General features: G+C 38.4%; 1 protein-coding gene across 1 annotated transcript; it reads right to left on the reverse strand.

Moving 5' to 3' along the window:
* Positions 1-917: 917 nt before the first annotated feature.
* Positions 918-17,905, reverse strand: kcnk3a (potassium channel, subfamily K, member 3a). Its single transcript, XM_084433124.1, has 2 exons — positions 17,557-17,905; positions 918-2,232 (listed from the first exon to the last, which is right to left on the reverse strand). The coding sequence occupies exons 1-2, from the start codon at positions 17,837-17,839 to the stop codon at positions 1,358-1,360; spliced, it is 1,158 nt and encodes a 385-aa protein (XP_084289250.1). The 5' UTR covers positions 17,840-17,905; the 3' UTR covers positions 918-1,357.
* Positions 17,906-17,971: the final 66 nt, after the last annotated feature.

Consider the following 17,971-nt stretch of genomic DNA (forward strand, 5'->3'; position numbering starts at 1 on the left):
GAAGCGAAGCGATGCGTTTTTATAAGAACAATATCTATAATTTATCACATTATAAATTATAATCACTGGCTTCCGGTAACGGCCGTACGCGAGTCTAGTTCCGGCTGATGAGTGACCTTTGATCCGACGAATGACGTAGGATGTAGGAGTAGCGTAAGCTTAGGTGAGAGTAGACGCCTCTCGCGGTTCAAACAAACAGGGCTGGGCAACAAAGTCAAGCTCCTCCAACATTTCTCTGTAAATATTCTCATTTTAGACCTCTAATTCATGACCTATGCTTGTTTTGCTCTATCCGTCAATACGTCATGTGTCGGGTCACAGTGACCACTCTTCCGCTGGAACTAGACTCACGTACGGCCGTTACCGGAAGCAAGTGATTATAGTTTATAAAGTTATTTATTCTTTTACATGGCTTCACTTCAGAAGGCCTTTATTAACCCCTGGAGCTGTATGGATTACTTTTATGATGCATGGATGCGTTTTTTGGGGCGTCAAAAACTCAGGCTCTACTTATTCACTCCCATTATAAAGCTTGGAAGAGCCAGGATATTTTTTTGGCTGAAAGAAGAAACTCATATACACCTAGGATGGCTTGAAGTAAATTATGGGATCATTTAATTTTTGGGTGAACTATTCCTTTGATTTGTAAAGATTTTCTCGATTAACCAAACGTTTAAGAATCATAAACTTTTGTTGGTCACAGAGCTTATTTTCTGAAATAATCCAAAAGGGTTTTTGTTGAGGGTACCAGTGTGATGGTAACTTCTAGGTTGGCCAACAAAAATACATCATCACTGCAGAATTCTATTCCTGTAAGAAAGTAAATATTGCGCCACCCTGACTAAGGTCTGCACTCATTATTAGCTAAGTTCTCATTTAAGATGATGTTTTTTTTTAAATATATTTTATTTTGTTTTAATTACTATTTCATACCTCCTGTAAAGATAATAAAGTATTCACTGTTGAAATGGTTGCATCACAAGATGTATCTATTCAAATGAAAACCAGAAGATCCTGACACTTTGGGACTTGTTGGTTGTTAAAAGACCAGCATTTGTTTCCATTTACCATTGAGCTCACTGAAGAGCTAGCAGTTTGCATCTTGCCTTTTCTCGAAAACCTCAAAGTACTTAAAAAATACAGGCATTTACCCTGTTTTTATTGCACGCTTCTATGTCTCCGGTCCTCAAGCAGCACCTGCTGACAGGCCGCCCTCCCCCGTCTATCACTACATTACATTTATTCGACTGACAGAGGATCCGAGCAGCTTAGAAGCAGTGGTTTTTCAACCCCAAGTATAACAGTGGTTGGTTTTGTAAGGCGAAAGAGATTCACATGCAAAACATCCTCCAGCCCTCTAGATGGAGCTGCGGCGTTTGGAGAGTCTTTGGTAATGTGCTGGGCTGAGCAGGCCCGTGTACACTGAACTGGTGCCGGAGTGCTCCTGCAAGGCACTGCACACGCAGCCGTTGGAGTGGAGGGCGTCGGAGATCTCGCTGTGCTCCATGTATGTGTCCGAAGTGGACAGATCGTGAGAGATAATCATGGGAATTGAGTAGCGCATTTTCTCCTGGCTTTTATACCAGAGACAAGAGCACATGGACTGGAAATGCAGCACTTCGGCGTAGACGTTACACAACCCTTTCCCGGAACCATGGGCCGCACCAGATGAGGACGGTGGGTCAGACATGGTCCCGCCGCCGCCAGTCTTTCTGCTGCGGGACAGCAACGTACGCTGTTCGGCGTCACGGCGTTCGTCCTCAGCATTCATAGTCATGAAACGCAGAACCACCAGGTTCAGGAAGGCGCCGATGACCGTAAGGCCCGTGAGGATGTACATGAAGCTAAACGCTACGTACTGGGGGTTGGTTTGTAACGCATTATCCTTCTGCAGGGCTACGTAGTCCCCAAAACCAATGGTGGTGAGTGTTATGAAGCAGTAATAGTACGCATGAAAGAAGCTCCAGTCCTCGTAGCGGGAGAAGGCCGCCGCTCCCACACACAGCGTGCTCATGCAGGATATTAAGCCAATGCACACCATGTTGGCCATGGAGACCTCAGTGTGCCGAAGGCCAAGACACTTTTTGAGACGGTGCAGCAGGTACTTGACGAAGGTGTTGATGCGTTCACCCAGACTTTGGAACATTACCAGGGTAAGGGGGATCCCCAGGAGAGCGTAGAACATGCAGAACACCTTCCCACCATCCGTGCTGGGAGCCGCATGGCCGTATCCTAGAAAATAGAATAAACATCATTAATTTGGATGTATCAACTTTACATTTTCAACTTTAATGTGGAGGGCGTTGTTCTCTATATCAGTAAGCACTGTTTCAGAACTCCATTGTAGTCTCGAGTTTTCTTCCAGGAACATACACATCACAATATTCCTCATTTAAATAATTCCTGCCCAAGGGATATGCAAAACAAATGGACAAGGCCTGGTTGAGTTGTGTTAGAAGTGTGTTGAAACTTGGGGTTATGGTAGGGGGCATAACCAGGGTTCAAATTACTGGGAGTATTGGGGGGTCCGACCCCCCTAGATGAGACTTGGACCCTCCCAAAAGGGATGGAAATAATAGTTTGGGGTTTGGGGGGTACTAAAAAAATGTTATGTAAATTGTATGTATTTAAATGCATTATTACCATCACATACCAACAATTCAGGCAATAATCTAATGAAATATGATTTTCAAACCCTCACTCCCCATTGGGCTGTACCATTTCTCTGGTACGTTCAGACTGTGTTCTTTGCTACGGTTCTTTGATATCACTTCACTAGCTGTCAAAGCGTACGTACCGGGTATGGGCGCAGGCGCTGGTGTGTCAGCGAAAAATTAAGAGTAAGTGGCTGAATCAACTTTAATCTCTGCCTATGGTTTTGATATATCATCATGTGTTGTGCTTTGTGGTAAATGTTATGAGCAGCTCGTCATCTAAACAGGTTTTCAGAACTGTCTTAATTTGGTTGTTCATAGTGTTTCTCTCATCTATAATGAAGTCATAGTCTAGCTAGCTAGCTAGCTAAAAGTTCACGCAGCTCCTGAAGCTCTCTGTACCAAGCAAATATTGTCCACATCTTGGTGAAACTAAGCAAAGAATGGTTGCATTAATGCAAGCAGTTGTTTATTATCTCATGGACAAGTTTGTCGGATGGAAACGTGCTCAAATGTGTGTGTTTGAACTGCTGCAGAGGCTAGCTAGTCTAGCTATATAGGCTAGCTAGGCTAGCCTAGCTAGTCTATCTGTATTTAGGCGCGAGATAGGTATTCACTCCTGTCCCCAACAACATACAGTTGCGCGCGATTTCTTCACTCCCGAACATACACCACTACAGCAAGTGAAACAATTATTAAAAGATCGTTATGAATTTTAATGTTTGACGTTAACACATAAATCAACGTGATTCATTTCAAAACATTGATGCGAGGGAAGTCACTTACATACAACCTACTTAAACTTGAAATGAATTTAATTTACAGAGCAACTATGAGTAAGAGAAAAGGGACAGTGGCAGACATCAGGCATTTTTTTGGTGTTAAAGAACAGTAAGTAGGACATTAATTAAGGTATGATTGCTGATATATTTAACAAAATGTTAAAGGCGATTTATCATTTTGTGCAATTTCATTATTAATGTCTTAACAAGAGGGAATCTGCACTAATATTCAGGGAATTTCACATATAGATTAGTGGTTTTCATGTGTGTAAGCCTATCTAAAATGGAGAGTGACGTCACCAGTCGAAATAGCTGTACCCCCCGAAGCTCACGGTATAATTCGAACACTGGCCGCGTAACATTTCTTAAACACACTTAAAGTGGTTGACCAATCACAACACACTGTCCAGGCGACCAATCAGAGCACACTGACTGCGACCAATCAGAGCATTTCAGAAGGAGGGGCTTCATAGAGGAACTAAACAGATAGTTACAGACAGACTGGGATGAGAGGAGCTGCAACAATGACAAAAATAAATGGTAAACATATTCTAGTAGACACCAAAATCAAACTCAAGACTTTGTAAAAGGGCATACCAGGTTCTCTTTAAAAAATAGGGATGCACAATATCTATTGGTACAATATATACAATATGGGTTTTTATTGGATATTTCATTGTATTTGCATTCTGCCTGTTTTTACCTTTTCAATCATTCGCGCTCACTTTACAGTCGAGTCACATTTAGTTATAGTGCTTTATACAATACAGATTGTTTCAAAGCAGCTTCATAGTAATAAACATGAAAATAACAGTGTTGTTGCAAAAATTCATCAATTATGAAAATACAGATCTGTCATTATTTAGCTCAATTATTTAGCTCAGTTTAGTGTAATGTTGATTGAATTCAGTGTTGCAAAGTTCGTCAATTATGAAACGAATTCAATTCAGCTATAAAGCAGCTCTACAGAAGGAGATAATGTAATTATTCAAGTCAGTTTGTGGCCAGTGTTGAACTGTTTTCATAATGTACAATAAAATGTTGTGATGCCTAAATTCACTTTCATAATCAGACCCTGAAACTGATTTATTTTTCATTTATGTAGATAAAATAGTATATAATTATAATAACCGCCATTTACTGGATATCAGCCATATAACATAATATATTAGCTCTAAATATTAGCTTACTGGCATCAGCCAAAATGCTAATATCAGTGATATGGGAATGTACATTGGATATTTTGCTCAGCACTGGATATTGGATATATATTTTTTTTATTTATAGATATTTATTTTTGACTCAGGTGCTAAAATAACAGCAAGTGCAAATAAACAGGTTATATTCTTAGAGGAATTTAAGAATCTAAATTCTTGAACACAGTGGTGAATCAACACCTTTAATACACAAGCTTCACCATCCCATTTAGCAATGTATGCATTAAGGTTGCTAGTGCAAATATTATACTTCACTAGATGCACACAATGTGACAAGGATGTTGATCTAGGAACAAGATCAACCAAGTCTTAAGTGAATCATGTTAAGCTTGAAATGTTCCCATATGAGCTCATTTACAGTATACCAACTGTAGCAAAATCAACTAAATCATCAGACCAGGCATAGGTACAGTAAAGAGAGGTCTTCCAAGTACATCATTTTGCAGTGTAATCTAAAGTAAATCCAACTTAGATTTTATTAATAGAGCATTGCTGCATAATTAAAAAAAGCTAACATTTTACAATAGGGTTCATTAGTTAACGTTAATGTATTAACTATCATGAACTAACAATGAGCAATACATTTGATACAGTATTTATTAATCTTTGTTAATGTTAGTTAGTAAAAAATACTACTGTTCATGGTTTGTTCATGTTAGTTCACACAACATTAACTAATCTTAACAAATACAACCTTTGATTTTAATAATGTATTAGTAAATGTTGAAATTAATATTAACTAAGATTAATAAATGCTGAAGAAATATTCTTAGTTCATGTTAACTAAGGTTGTTAACTAATGTTAACTAATGAACCTTATTATAAAAAATAATAATAAAAAAAAACATCCTAAATGTTCATTGTTTTCAGAGTGATGGATACAACTGTATCCTAAAATTGAGGGGTAAAATTAAAATAACTAAAACACCATTTAGAATAATTAATAATGATTAAAACAAGCCTAACTAAACTCATTTACTGATGGAATCATTTAATGCTAGCAGCATAACCAATACTAAAAGTGTGATTAAATCCAGTATTATTATTATTATAATAGAGTATTTGCAATATTATTACTAAATATGATATATTTAGATAGGAGTTTTTAACAAAGTTAATTGTTTGTATTTGTGTTTAGAATAAATTTGTAATTTGTAATTGTGACTTTATCTCACGATTCTGAGAAAAATAAATGAATTCTTGCGTGAAATAAAGTCAGAATTGTAAGATTGTTAAGTGTGGACGTAATCATGCATGAAGATGGAGAACCAAATAACAGTCTTTAAACTCAAACACTAAAATTAACTTTGCACACTATACATAAACAAGAACCGAGAAGGAGTGACTAAAACACAGGAGTATATATACACTCGAAGGAAACTAGATAAGGAACAGGTGAACCTTATCAAATAATCAATGAGTAACCATAGAAACATACTAGGGAGTAACAGTGGAAACTAAACAGACAAACAACAAAATGAGGGGCCGTTTACACAACAGCGTTTTCAACTAAAAAGGGAAAACTATTTATACATTTTGGCCGTTCATTTCCTGTTTCCTGTTCCTGTTTTCCTGCTTTGTTTCTTGCATTTGGTTTTTAAAGTGAATGGCTCCATATGAATACAATGTTCAAATTCAAAATCTTGTTTGTGCAAAATATTCTTGTTGAATAGAATGAAAGGGCACAGTAGTTCCCTTTTCGAAGTGAAATTCTATACTGCGTCATGGAGTTGACGCTATGAGCCGGTGTCTGAACAGGTGTGTTACATGCTAATCTTGAATGGCTATCGCAGTTAGGTGACATCACGGGTGCACCAGCAGAGTATATAAGGGGTATAAGAAGACGTCATCAGATTCTTTGTCTTCAGGAAGCCGTTTGTTTGCAAGCTGTGTGTGTGAACTCTCTGTTTGTTTTTGGCTAGGAGTAGAAAAAGAAAATGTCAAGCAGGTCCTTCAGAAAATGTGTGCCATCGTGTCAAAGGTGCGTTACTCTCTGCGATCTTCATGAGTTTTGTGTTATGTGTCTTGGAGTGGAGCACGCTCATTCAGCCCTCAAAGGGGGCTGGTTGTTCTCACTGTGACCGCTTCAAAGTGAGCAAACTCCACTCCCGCCTGGCTCTTTTCAAGGGAGATGGGAGACAAACGTCTGTGCCCTGCGGATGAGGTGCCACAGCTGCCGAGGAAGGCCAGTGATTATGATTGTGGGGTTCGTAGCAGATGAGCTTGAGACGTGTTTCACCCCTTCTCAGGCATCACCTGGTAGCTCCTCAGCTCTCATGCCAGATCCGGAAGCCCGCTCTGCGGATTCTTACGAGCTGGCAGAGAGCATGCTATTAGTCTGATTCAGTTCTAAGGAACTAGACATTTTAGGAGTCGAGGCAAATGTGAGCCTGCCTCCTCCCTAACCCGGACATATGATGAGCTGGGCCACATAATGACCAACACCACAGCCAAATTTAAGCTAGATTGGTCTGTGGAGAGATTGGAATTCATCCCGAGCCGTTTGGATGAGCAATTCCTTGCGGGTCATAGGCGTCTCACTCCTCCGAGCCTTCCCTTTATTAAATAATAAAGCATTTCCCTCTAGCAACCAGTTAAGCTACTGTTAGGGGGCTGGCTGAGAACAGCTATGTGAGGATGTCCTGGTTTGAGAATCTCGGCTAAGAGAAGAAAGAAGCTACACCTAATCTTGCCCCCCAATTCTGAGGGGTGTTGGGGCACAAGAGGCTGTTTGAGTTTTACTCCACAACAGTGGTAAAAGTCCATCGGCTATTCTCTAAAAAAAATAAAAAAGAAGAAGAAGAAGAAGAGGAGAGTGTGACATATCTTCCATATGAGAAGAGCCATGCAGGAGATTGATTTGGGGATTTTTCGTGGAATGTGTGTTCACCAGGGGGGAACTGCATTAGTCTGGGATTACAGGAGAATTTGCCTGATTAACACAAATGTTGGGAAGCGGCAGTTGAGGTCGAGTTACTCCCTCCTGTATGAATATTCGCCCCTCCAGACATGGATGACGAAATTCAATAAGTCTGTGCAGGGGTTAAGCCTCATGTGAAATACATCATAAAAATTTCCTGAAGAGGTGGAAGCATGAGCACTCTCCAGCATTAGGAGATTAAGAGATAATATTTTTCATGACTGTTCACTTATCGAATAAATCAGACTAGTGCAGTAGTATTGGCTCAGATGTTATTTTTTCCCTGAGCGTGGGAAGCGCAGTTGCCTTAAATAAGTGACTACATATTGACCCACTTTTTCAGTACCCCGCTGTCTATTGAGCCCTTGTACACATTGGTGATGCCTGTTCCAGTACTTGGTATATAAATTCGATATTGATCCACCACATAAATAGCGGACTAAGATGAAGGGAATTGGCATTCATGCTATCGTGTTCCACTCTGTCATCTAGCGCCCTCCAGTGAACTGGGTATAGAGGCAGTTTCAGTATCCTTCGTATTTCATACGGGCAGAAGGAGGAAAGATGCTGCTCGAGTCCTATACCTCTTTCTGTCTGTTATTTTCGGGTGCCAATAGTGCAGAGGTGGAGGCAATATGCTGTCTCTATAACAATTATGTTGTGATAAATGTGGATGATGGGAAAATAATGCAACTTGCGTCCAACATCATCATTGGTTACTCTTCTCTCTCCGGCACTAGGAGTGCAGAGGTGTTAGCGATGTGCTTCCTCTGTGATCACGTCAATAGGCTAAACAGCACTGGAAGATTGGGCAATACTCTCCTCTTCTGTCGCCTTCGGTGGCATGGGGCTGAGAACATTAATCTGCTTCTTGTCGAATCACGTTCATATTGGAGTAATTGGATGGCACTTCCCTTTGTTGCCCCTCCAGTCTATACCTGGAGGTGAGACGTGTAGATATAGTGGGGGACTATGATAGCATTTTTTCCTAATGGTTCGCGAAGAGTATTGGGACAGAGTATAAAAACTATAAAAAGCATAAAAAGCTCTGTCGCAGCTAGTGGCCTGCTCTCTCTCATTCGCTGGAACTGTAGGAATGGGCAACTATCAGCCGATAAGAGCTACTCGGTAGGGGATGTACGGGAGAGCCATGACACTCTGCCCTCTCAATACCCCCTCCAGACATTTTGAAGTTGAGTATTTCCTAGGACACCAAATTCTGGGTAGAGTGCTTCCTTAGGGGTTAGGCAGCAGAGTTCTATTTGTGAAGAATATTGCTATATTCTTAGGAAGAGCATACAGTTGAGGGAACACAGTTCTCTCCTGAGGCCTATCCTGGTCCTGTGGACAGAATGCTTAATGTTGTGCTCCTTGGAGCAGGTTGCCCCTTTGAATGGATGGCAGCGGTGACCCGAGTTCGAGCCTCGGCAGAGATTGAGCTGTGGGTCTAACCTCTAATCTAGTTCTTGGTCATGTGTGCTTTGTGTGGCAATCCTTTGGTTACAGTTAACCTTCAGGGCAGTTCACAAGCACGGTTCAGTATGTTGTTCAGTATGGTGCAGTGGGTATTTTGTTCAGATAGCATCAACTCATTGACTCGTTGCCATACTTCAGGCATGCCTGAACATCTTCAGACAATTGAGGTCAGTGTACCCTTATATACACTGCTGGCACACCTGTGACATCACCTGACCACGGTAGCCAATCAAGATTGGCGTGTAGCACACATGCTTCAGACACAGCTCACGACGAGTGTTTCCATAGCATCAACTCCATGACACAGTGTCTCGTTCACCTTCTCAGGGAGCCATGGTTACAGTCGTAACCTGATACGGTACAACAATATCCATACTTTCCCTGCACCTGTTGAGGTTTTTAATTGAGATTTATATTGCTTCTACTCATAATGACCATCTGTAATTTTATTTGCATTGCACTATGATGGAGTCCAGTTGCTCTTATTATAGAAGCAGCATGAATTATTTCTTTGAAAGAGGCTCAGTCGAGCCATCTGCACATACAGGCTGCTGTTTAGAGCTCATTTTCATGTCTCTGCTTCTCTCCATCCATTCAGCTTACATCTCCTAAAATAACTCCTTTTTTTCTGAATGATTATTTCATCTTATCATCAAATGTGCTGCAGTCAGTGCAAATCCATTCAGTATTGAACACATATTATAAAGGGGTTGGGGATTAAATACTTAGAGAAGGTGTGAGAGTGTGAGTGTGTGGTGTTGGGGGAAGGGATGGTGTGAAATAAAGGATTAAATATGTTTGTCATTGGTTAAATCACAATATAAAACACATTAAGAGACAAACATAAGGGATGATAATAATAATGATAAATATAAGGGACAAAATGTAACATATGTACCTGTATGTGTGTGTGTGTGTGTGTGGAGGGGGGGGGGGGGGGGGGGGGGGTTGCATGTGTTTGTTAAAGGCAGATCAAAGGCTGATCTGGGATGCATCCACCTTTATTAGAATTACATCATTGTCAGCTCACCAGCCCTACGTCTAGGATTAATGAAATTATTAATAGTCAGATTATCATATGGCACGCATAAAAGTGTTTTATAGGACTCTCCACTGATGTTGCAGTTATATGGAAAATTACCGCCCCATGTTTATATGTATATGATAATTTTCATCTTGTGTCTTGTTGTTGTCGGTATGTGTGCACATGTATTGCGCAGTTATGTTTAGTAGGCTAACTCTAGCAGTGTTTTAGGGGCTGATAAAGACTCTGGTCAGATGTCCCGCTGCTGTCACTTTTAATCTTTCATATCTTCCTGAAAAACGAGAGACTAACCAGTGCTGCAGAGTCATGTGATTATATAATGCTATTTGTTTTTCTTTTTTACGTTAGAAAATCATTTGGTTACTTGATTATAAATGACAGATTGCATTTTTATATAGTATTACTGCCTTTTAATTATTATTTTTATACATTTACATAAATACAAGTCTCTTCTGCTCACCCAGGCTGCATTTATTTGATCAAAAATACAGTAAAACAGTAATATTGTGAAATATGGTTAAAATATAAAATAGCTGCTTTTAATATATTTTAAAATGTAATGTTGCACTGTAAAAAAATTCTAACCTCCCTAACTCAAAATTTTCTAGTGACTGATAACATAAAAATTTTTCAATTGGCCCAAGTGAAATTCTGTAAATTATTAAGTTAAATTTACAGATTTTCACTTGGGCCAATTGAAATGTACAGAATTTCACTTGGGCCAATTGAAAAATTTAGATGTTATCAGTCACTAGAAAATTTTGAGTTAGGGAGGTTAGACATTTTTTACATTGTGTGATGCGAAGCTGAATTTCTAAAAGTCTTTACTGTCACGTTTGATCAATTTAATGCGTCCTTGCTAAATAAATAATTCTTAATATTTATTTTAAAAAAAACAACAACAAAAAAACAGACCATAAACTTTTGAATGGTAGTGTACTGTAATACTATATTGTGCTTCATATTTATATAACTATTAAATATATAGTTTATCTATAGATAATATACATTTTCCAATTTGTCCTATTCATGTCCTTTTCCAAATGTCTTATGCTTTGTTTTATCCTGATTTAAACATGAAGTTAAACGCGTGTCACATTCATGTTTGGTTCGGTGTTTCATTATCATGTTCTGTTTAGTTTCATTGTCATGTTCTGTTTAGTCTGTGTTCTATCTCTGAGCAACACACAGGCTGTGTCTGAAATCGCTCCCTATACCCTTAAATAGGGCACTATTTGAGGGAACAGCCATTTGTACTCACTCGTTTTCATTCACTCCTTCAAGTGAACTATATTAGTGGAGTAATGTAGGGAATAATGAATGAGGGTATAGGCGGCGATTTCGAACACAGCCACAGCGGTGTTTCCTTTCTGAATGAATCAGTGCTTTTGAACAAATTGGTTGAATGAATAATTCAATGACTCACTCATTAAGAAAGTCAAATGCTGTCTATGACTGGATCATTATTGCAGTGATTATTATGTTTCTCGCATGTTATATGTTTGGCAACAGTTCTTCTAACCCTGATTGATGGAGTGTGTAGCTTTTCATAAACAAGCATGTAGGAATATTCCATATTCGTATATTCCAGGATGACAAAGTCAGGATTCATTAGCCTCATTTTGAAAGAAAGAGAGCATGAAGAATCATTTTCACACATAAATTGGCACCTCTGATTCCAGACCTTAAATTCATTGAAAGTCTTTGGGATGTGTGAATTTAAATCCAAACAGCGACCTTATTTTGGCCTGGCAGTAGGGCTGCATGATTAATCGAAATTAAACTGGACGTGATCTGGCAAATCTGTGACTTTTTTTTCTGCACAGCTTGTCAGTGAAGCACGGCTCAGTGGTCAGTAGTAAATGCTACTCCATCTGAAAGCCAGAGGGCGCTCTCACGCAGAAACTCAATATGCCCAGTAGAAGTATGATAACTCACATTGTTCCAGGAAATCCCTATCGGGCATCATAATACAGCTGTAGCTGAATAAACAGAAGATTGAAACCCTTTGATTGATTAAACATGACTAATAAACACATGACAATATATGATTTATCTGAGTTCTTCAAGTCTTCTCTGGTATTTTCATGATAATAAAGTATATTTATACTTCAATGCTAATCGAATAATAGCCTTTATCACTGTATAGAATACTATGAAATAAAATGTTCTGTGCCTTATTCTGTGTAAGAAGCCACATCAACTTTTCAAACACTCAACTGACGTTACGAAGTTGAGTTTGGAGTAAAAACATGTTATTAAATGTTGTCTTTAGTTGAACAAGAGATTCATAAATGCTTTCATGTTTGGAAAGGTGCTTGACGCGTGTTGCTTTTTCAAATGCACGTTATAAGCGACTCAAATTCGCAGTGCTTTCAGATGGAGCAGCGTTTACTACTGATCACAGAGCCGTGCTTCACTGACAAACTGTGCATAAAAAAGGGTGATTTTGGGTTAATTGCGATTAATCGGGCAGCCCTACCAGGCAGTGTATAATATAATAATGTAATATAAAAAAATTGTATTACAGTTATATATTTAAGGTTATAGAGCAATATAAGGTCACAGCTTTGTTTGGATTCAGCAATGCTGGGGGTCTTTAATGACGGTGACTGTCAATGTAAGGCACCAGCGATGCTGTCACTACTGGGCAACTGGCCATGTGTCACTTTGTGAAAATGTATCCACATATACAGTGAACATCACAAGGACATATCTTACTCTTAAAGGGCTTAAACATCTCTTTCTCTTTTTCTTTTTATCTCAAGTATCTCATCCAAAGCAGTAATATTTTCCATTTTATATCATAATGGATATCAACAATTACCATAAGTGTAGGCCTACATTATTCAAATCTAGTGATGTCTGTGGTATGATAAAATCATCTGTGAGACATTGGCATAATACAAAAATATTTGGATACAATATTGATGGATTAGATTGTAATAAAAACTAAATTAGTTGTAAACATTTTTATCTCCATTTCGAGGTACACTGAATATTGTACATAATATCAGGAAATAATGATTTTTCTGTTTGTATTAAGGAAGGAAAATCAGTGCATTGCATGTTGTAATCTCTACATAACTTCCTTTATAAGTGTGTTTTCGCACAACGGGTGTCATAAAAAGGTCTGTCCAGGTGGCTGGTGAACTGTAAATATGCTTTGGGTAAAGTGGCATATAAAAATGCAGCAAATAAAAGTCCTTCATAGTCTTTTTGAAACATCACTCGGGCAAGCTGATCAACAGATTCTCTATGTGAAAAGTCATTCGAAATGTATAAAGTGCAAAAAGCCACAGATTCCGACTGATGTGTGACCTGCTGCTCCGCTGGCCAGGAGGGTATTTATTTTTTCGGTTCACATTCTTTCCATCCAAAACACTCCTTCCCTGCAGAGGAGGGCAGAAGAGGTGCTCGTGTCCTGCTGTACTGTCGCCGGACACTGGAACTGCATTGATCTTTCACATCAACATTCTGGAATTAAAAGTCCCTCAGAATCGGTGCTGAACAATTGATATTTTTTTTCTGTCCTACTATTGATATTAGTGATGTGTAAACCAATATTTTAGAAAATCTTTCAATTGCATATTGTTAAAATAAGTGGGTTGGCTGAACAGAATATTCTGGAAGTCCTGTATTATTAGGCTGATTTCAGGTTTACCCAACTTCTATTGGCTATATTTGATCCATACTAGATCCTACACCTAAGTACAACAAAATCACTTTATGATATTGGTTAAACTATGTTTTTATAACCAACAGTATCTTTTAAATTCAACCTAGGCTCACTGGAAAAACGTGCTACTACCTATACACTTTTGCAAAATCTCGAAAAGCTTATAATTATACATAGTTCACTGCGGTTTTCAGCTGAAACGAAACAAAAAGTGGCAGTAAAACACCAACAACTTTTATTCCTTTTCATACAAATTTTGGATTACTGGGGCAGATTCGTGCGGTTCCATTGACGATACTATTTTATGACCTCAAGACACTTTTACTATAGTGCATGATTTGTAAGCGAATACATTTTGACGTTTGTTTCACATTATCAGCTTCATACTGTATGTATGGCTTTTCTGACATAGTAAACTTGCTCAGTAGCTCCCCTGACACAGACTGCACTTACCAGTGTGCTATCAGCATTCTAATGACAGCAATGCTGCTAAAAATATCAAGACAAAAATGTATTAAAAAAATTATAAAAAAAAAAGAAAAAAAAGTCAACCTCACTAATTGACTAATTGGTTATAGGACAACTATTTAGTGACCATCCTGAACCAACTGATATACATCACGAGTCACGACTAAGTGTTAGCTAGAAATGCTATCATTATCAACAGAAGCTCAATGTCAATAATAGAATAATAATTTTCTCCTCAGTTTATATTTATTTCAAGTTGGTTCCTAAATGTGGTAAAGTCATTGACTGAAGCTTTTTGAGTTTGTTCGGAATAGTCAAAGTACATGCTGCATTTTAAAAAGTTTTAAAAACGTTTAAATGATCTATAGATTTATTTTTGTGGGCGAATCACTTGCTATAAAAGCTCCCTATCTTTAAATCAATTGATCTGGTCAACATGGAAACAAAACTAGCCTGTTGGCAATAAGGATGTAACCAAATATTTAAGGGGGGGTTTGATAATGCAGCACCAACTTCTACTAGACTAATGGATCAGGTTAGCTCTGTGTACTAAGCTGATATCCCAGACCGCAGATAGTAAACAGTTCCTTGTTTACAGAGTCTCCTGCATTGACAATAAGGTGCTGGCAGGCTGATTGCTGAACTGATGATTAGATTACTGGCAAGTGTACACAGAAACCTGATCTATAGCAGACACATGAAACAGACCTGACCATGGATGTGTCTGATAAGAGGAAACGCAGCATACACAATGAATGGAAACATTAAATGAGTTTTTGTAGATACTAAAAGTGCCAAAGAAAAAGAAGTACACTTTAAGTATACTTGAATAGAAGTGAATGTAATGTACTCAGGATACTATATTGCATGTTAATTCCAATTAAATGAAAATGTATTATTGTTTAAATTTATATTTATTTAGCTGAACTTGAGAGTTCTTTTATGACCCACTTAAGTAGGCTAGGACTTAAGTATGTATTTATGTAATTTCATAATTACTTATATTGTCTTTGAAATATGGTTAAAGTGCAATTTAGTGCATTTAAAATAGATTTTAATCCCCCAGAAGTCAATAATTTCGATCACCTAAAAAACTCATCGTTGATCACCAAAATGACATATTTAAATGTTTTTTCCTTAAAAAAAAAACAAAAAACCTTGACTCTACACCCTTGCCTCATTTAGTATGCAGTTCTATGAATATGTAAATTAGCCCCGCCTCCACTCACTCACACCAGCTCAGAGATCCACTCGTTGACGATCACACTTACAAGGTAGTTTGTGACATCAGAAACACCAGCAATATCATTTGTCTTTGGTTCACTGCAGTTTTAAAGGCACACTATACAGTTTCCGATTTTCTCAAACAGCGACCCCTAGAGTCGCTGTGGAGTACTTGTATTTAACTTTACTGTCGTAAATACCACTCACGCAGAGCCGTCTCTGCACTCTTCAATGCGCTTTCTTCGTCAGCTCTGCCATGATTCACGTCTGAAATGCGTGCTAGTGTCTTCCATAGAGTCTGCTTCATATGTTGTTGATGTATGTGACGTCGTGCCGTAAAGCAAGTCGTGATTCTCGCGAGATTTGTCGGGGCGCCACCTCTCAAACCTGCATTGCTGGATTTGCCAGCGGCGAACCTTCTAATTTGACATTATTACAAAGTGCTCTTTTAAATATGTAGGCCTACTTAAGTGTGTTAAGAAACAAGTTATTAAGTACATATTAAGATATTAAGTATTTATATAGGCTATATATTAAGATTTTAAGTGCACTACAAACATTCAGTACAATTAGGCACAAGTGGAAGTTTGATTTAAAAAGACAAAGAGGACAATATTTGTATTTATTTTTTATTTTTTACATTTGGGTTAGTGTAAGAACTTCTAAGTTAAAAATGTTGCCTATGTATGTATGCATGGATGTATGTGTTTATATACAAATATATGTATTATAAATGGATAGGGGATGTCCCCATTTATTTATTTATTTATTTTATTTCCTTTCAGCTGTGGTGCCATGCATTTATTTGTATTTAACGTGGTACAAATATTTAATGAGGTCATAAATAAGCAACTGTAATATACAAGAAATCGAAATAAATGTTTAATGTCATTTTTGATGAACACACAGCAGGTCACACAGTAGGACAGTGCTGTCACTGCTCGACATGTCATGTCAACTATCCATTCCCTATATTGCTGAGACACCGAGACAGAGAAATGAAGGCTTGTCACTGAACACGATCTGTTGATCTTTGGATGAATGAAAAAAAAAACATCCCTGTTCTGTGTCTGATTCTTCGAGAGCTGTCCAGTGTCACACATCCAGTACACTGCCAAGCTAAACCAAAGCCTGCACAGATGTCTCGACGCCTCCGGGAAATCTAGGACTTTTTCTGAAGGCTGTGTACACAAACTATCCAGGTCTCTGCTGGAAGATCCAGTTTAAGCTGGTTGCAGTGTTTTGGAACATAGAAGTTGTCTTCTAGCTGGTATAAGCTGGTTATTAGCTGCTTGACCAGCAACCTAAACATCAGTGTTAAGCTAGTATGACCAGATTTGTTTCAGGTTCACAATGATCTAAAGCTTAAAAAAGGTAATGCTTAGACCAGCTCATACCAACTAATGACCATCTTAGACGTCTTGACTGGACCAGTTAATTGCCAGGATACACCAGCTAACCAATAAGAGCGACTAACGGACAGTTTCAATAGCTAATAACCATCAATGGTCCACACACAACAACTGTAAAAAATGATATGATCAATAAGTTATGACAACATATGTTTTTACATTGCTTTAACTTGGTTTATTTTTTATTTGTATTTTTTTATAAGTTATACAATATTCCACTCATTTTTTAAAAGTCAGTTTAGGTTAATGTAATTTAAGTTGAAATGACTTAAACATCCAAGTTGATTGTACTTACAAATTTAAGGCAGCTTAAATTTTTTTGTTACAATGTAGGCTACAAGCTTAAACTGGATTTTTCACCACGGTGTGTCATTTGAAATACTCCCAATATAATTTACACGGCTGTACAATGAATACATGCTGGATTAATACGGCGAACAATATAAGACATGTGGTGTATTTTTACATTAAATGTATAAAATTAGCCTATTTGAATACGCTCACGGATCCCGCAGATGCAACATCAGCATGGGCGACCTATGACTCATTTATGATTTATAATATTCATAACGCATATTTGGGCTGTCTTATATGAGGAACCTGACCAAAATGACAGCTATTAAAAAGTTTTATGAAAAAAAATAAGTTGATGCGGACGATATTTGAACGTCTGACATACCTATAGTGGTGATGACCGTGATGGCGAAGTAAAAGGAGCCAGCGAACCTCCACTGGACCCCAGCCTTGTGTGGCTTCAGCTGCAGCACGACCCGCTCCAGCTCGTCGAAATTGACTTTGCTCAAGTTGTACTTGTCCATGAGCTCTCGCTTCCGATCGTCCAGGACCTTCTTTTGGGTGATCTCCATCTTGGATTCTAACGCGTCAAAAACAGCCGCTCCGACGAGCAAATAAGTGAAAGTGCAGATGATCAACACGAGGGTTCGGATGTTTTGTCTCTTCATGGTCAGAGCGAATGAAATGAGCCACAAACTTTGAGGAGTGATGGTGATGGTGATGGTGATTTCATTGCGACTGAGCTGTTCCTTCAGCACCACGGGTGCACATGTGCCTGTTGAGTCAACACATCTCAGCTT

Source organism: Rutilus rutilus (assembly GCF_951802725.1).
Source record: "Rutilus rutilus genome assembly, chromosome: 15".
In the NCBI taxonomy this organism is placed as follows: Eukaryota; Metazoa; Chordata; class Actinopteri; order Cypriniformes; family Leuciscidae; genus Rutilus; species Rutilus rutilus.

Excerpts from the sequence above, each read along its gene's own strand:
- kcnk3a (XM_084433124.1), bottom strand. The coding sequence starts at position 17,839 with ATGAAGAGACAAAACATCCGAACCCTCGTGTTGATCATCTGCACTTTC. Across the intron at positions 2,233-17,556 it reads CACGGTCATCACCACTATAG|GATACGGCCATGCGGCTCCC; the intron begins GTATGTCAGACG and ends TCTATTTTCTAG.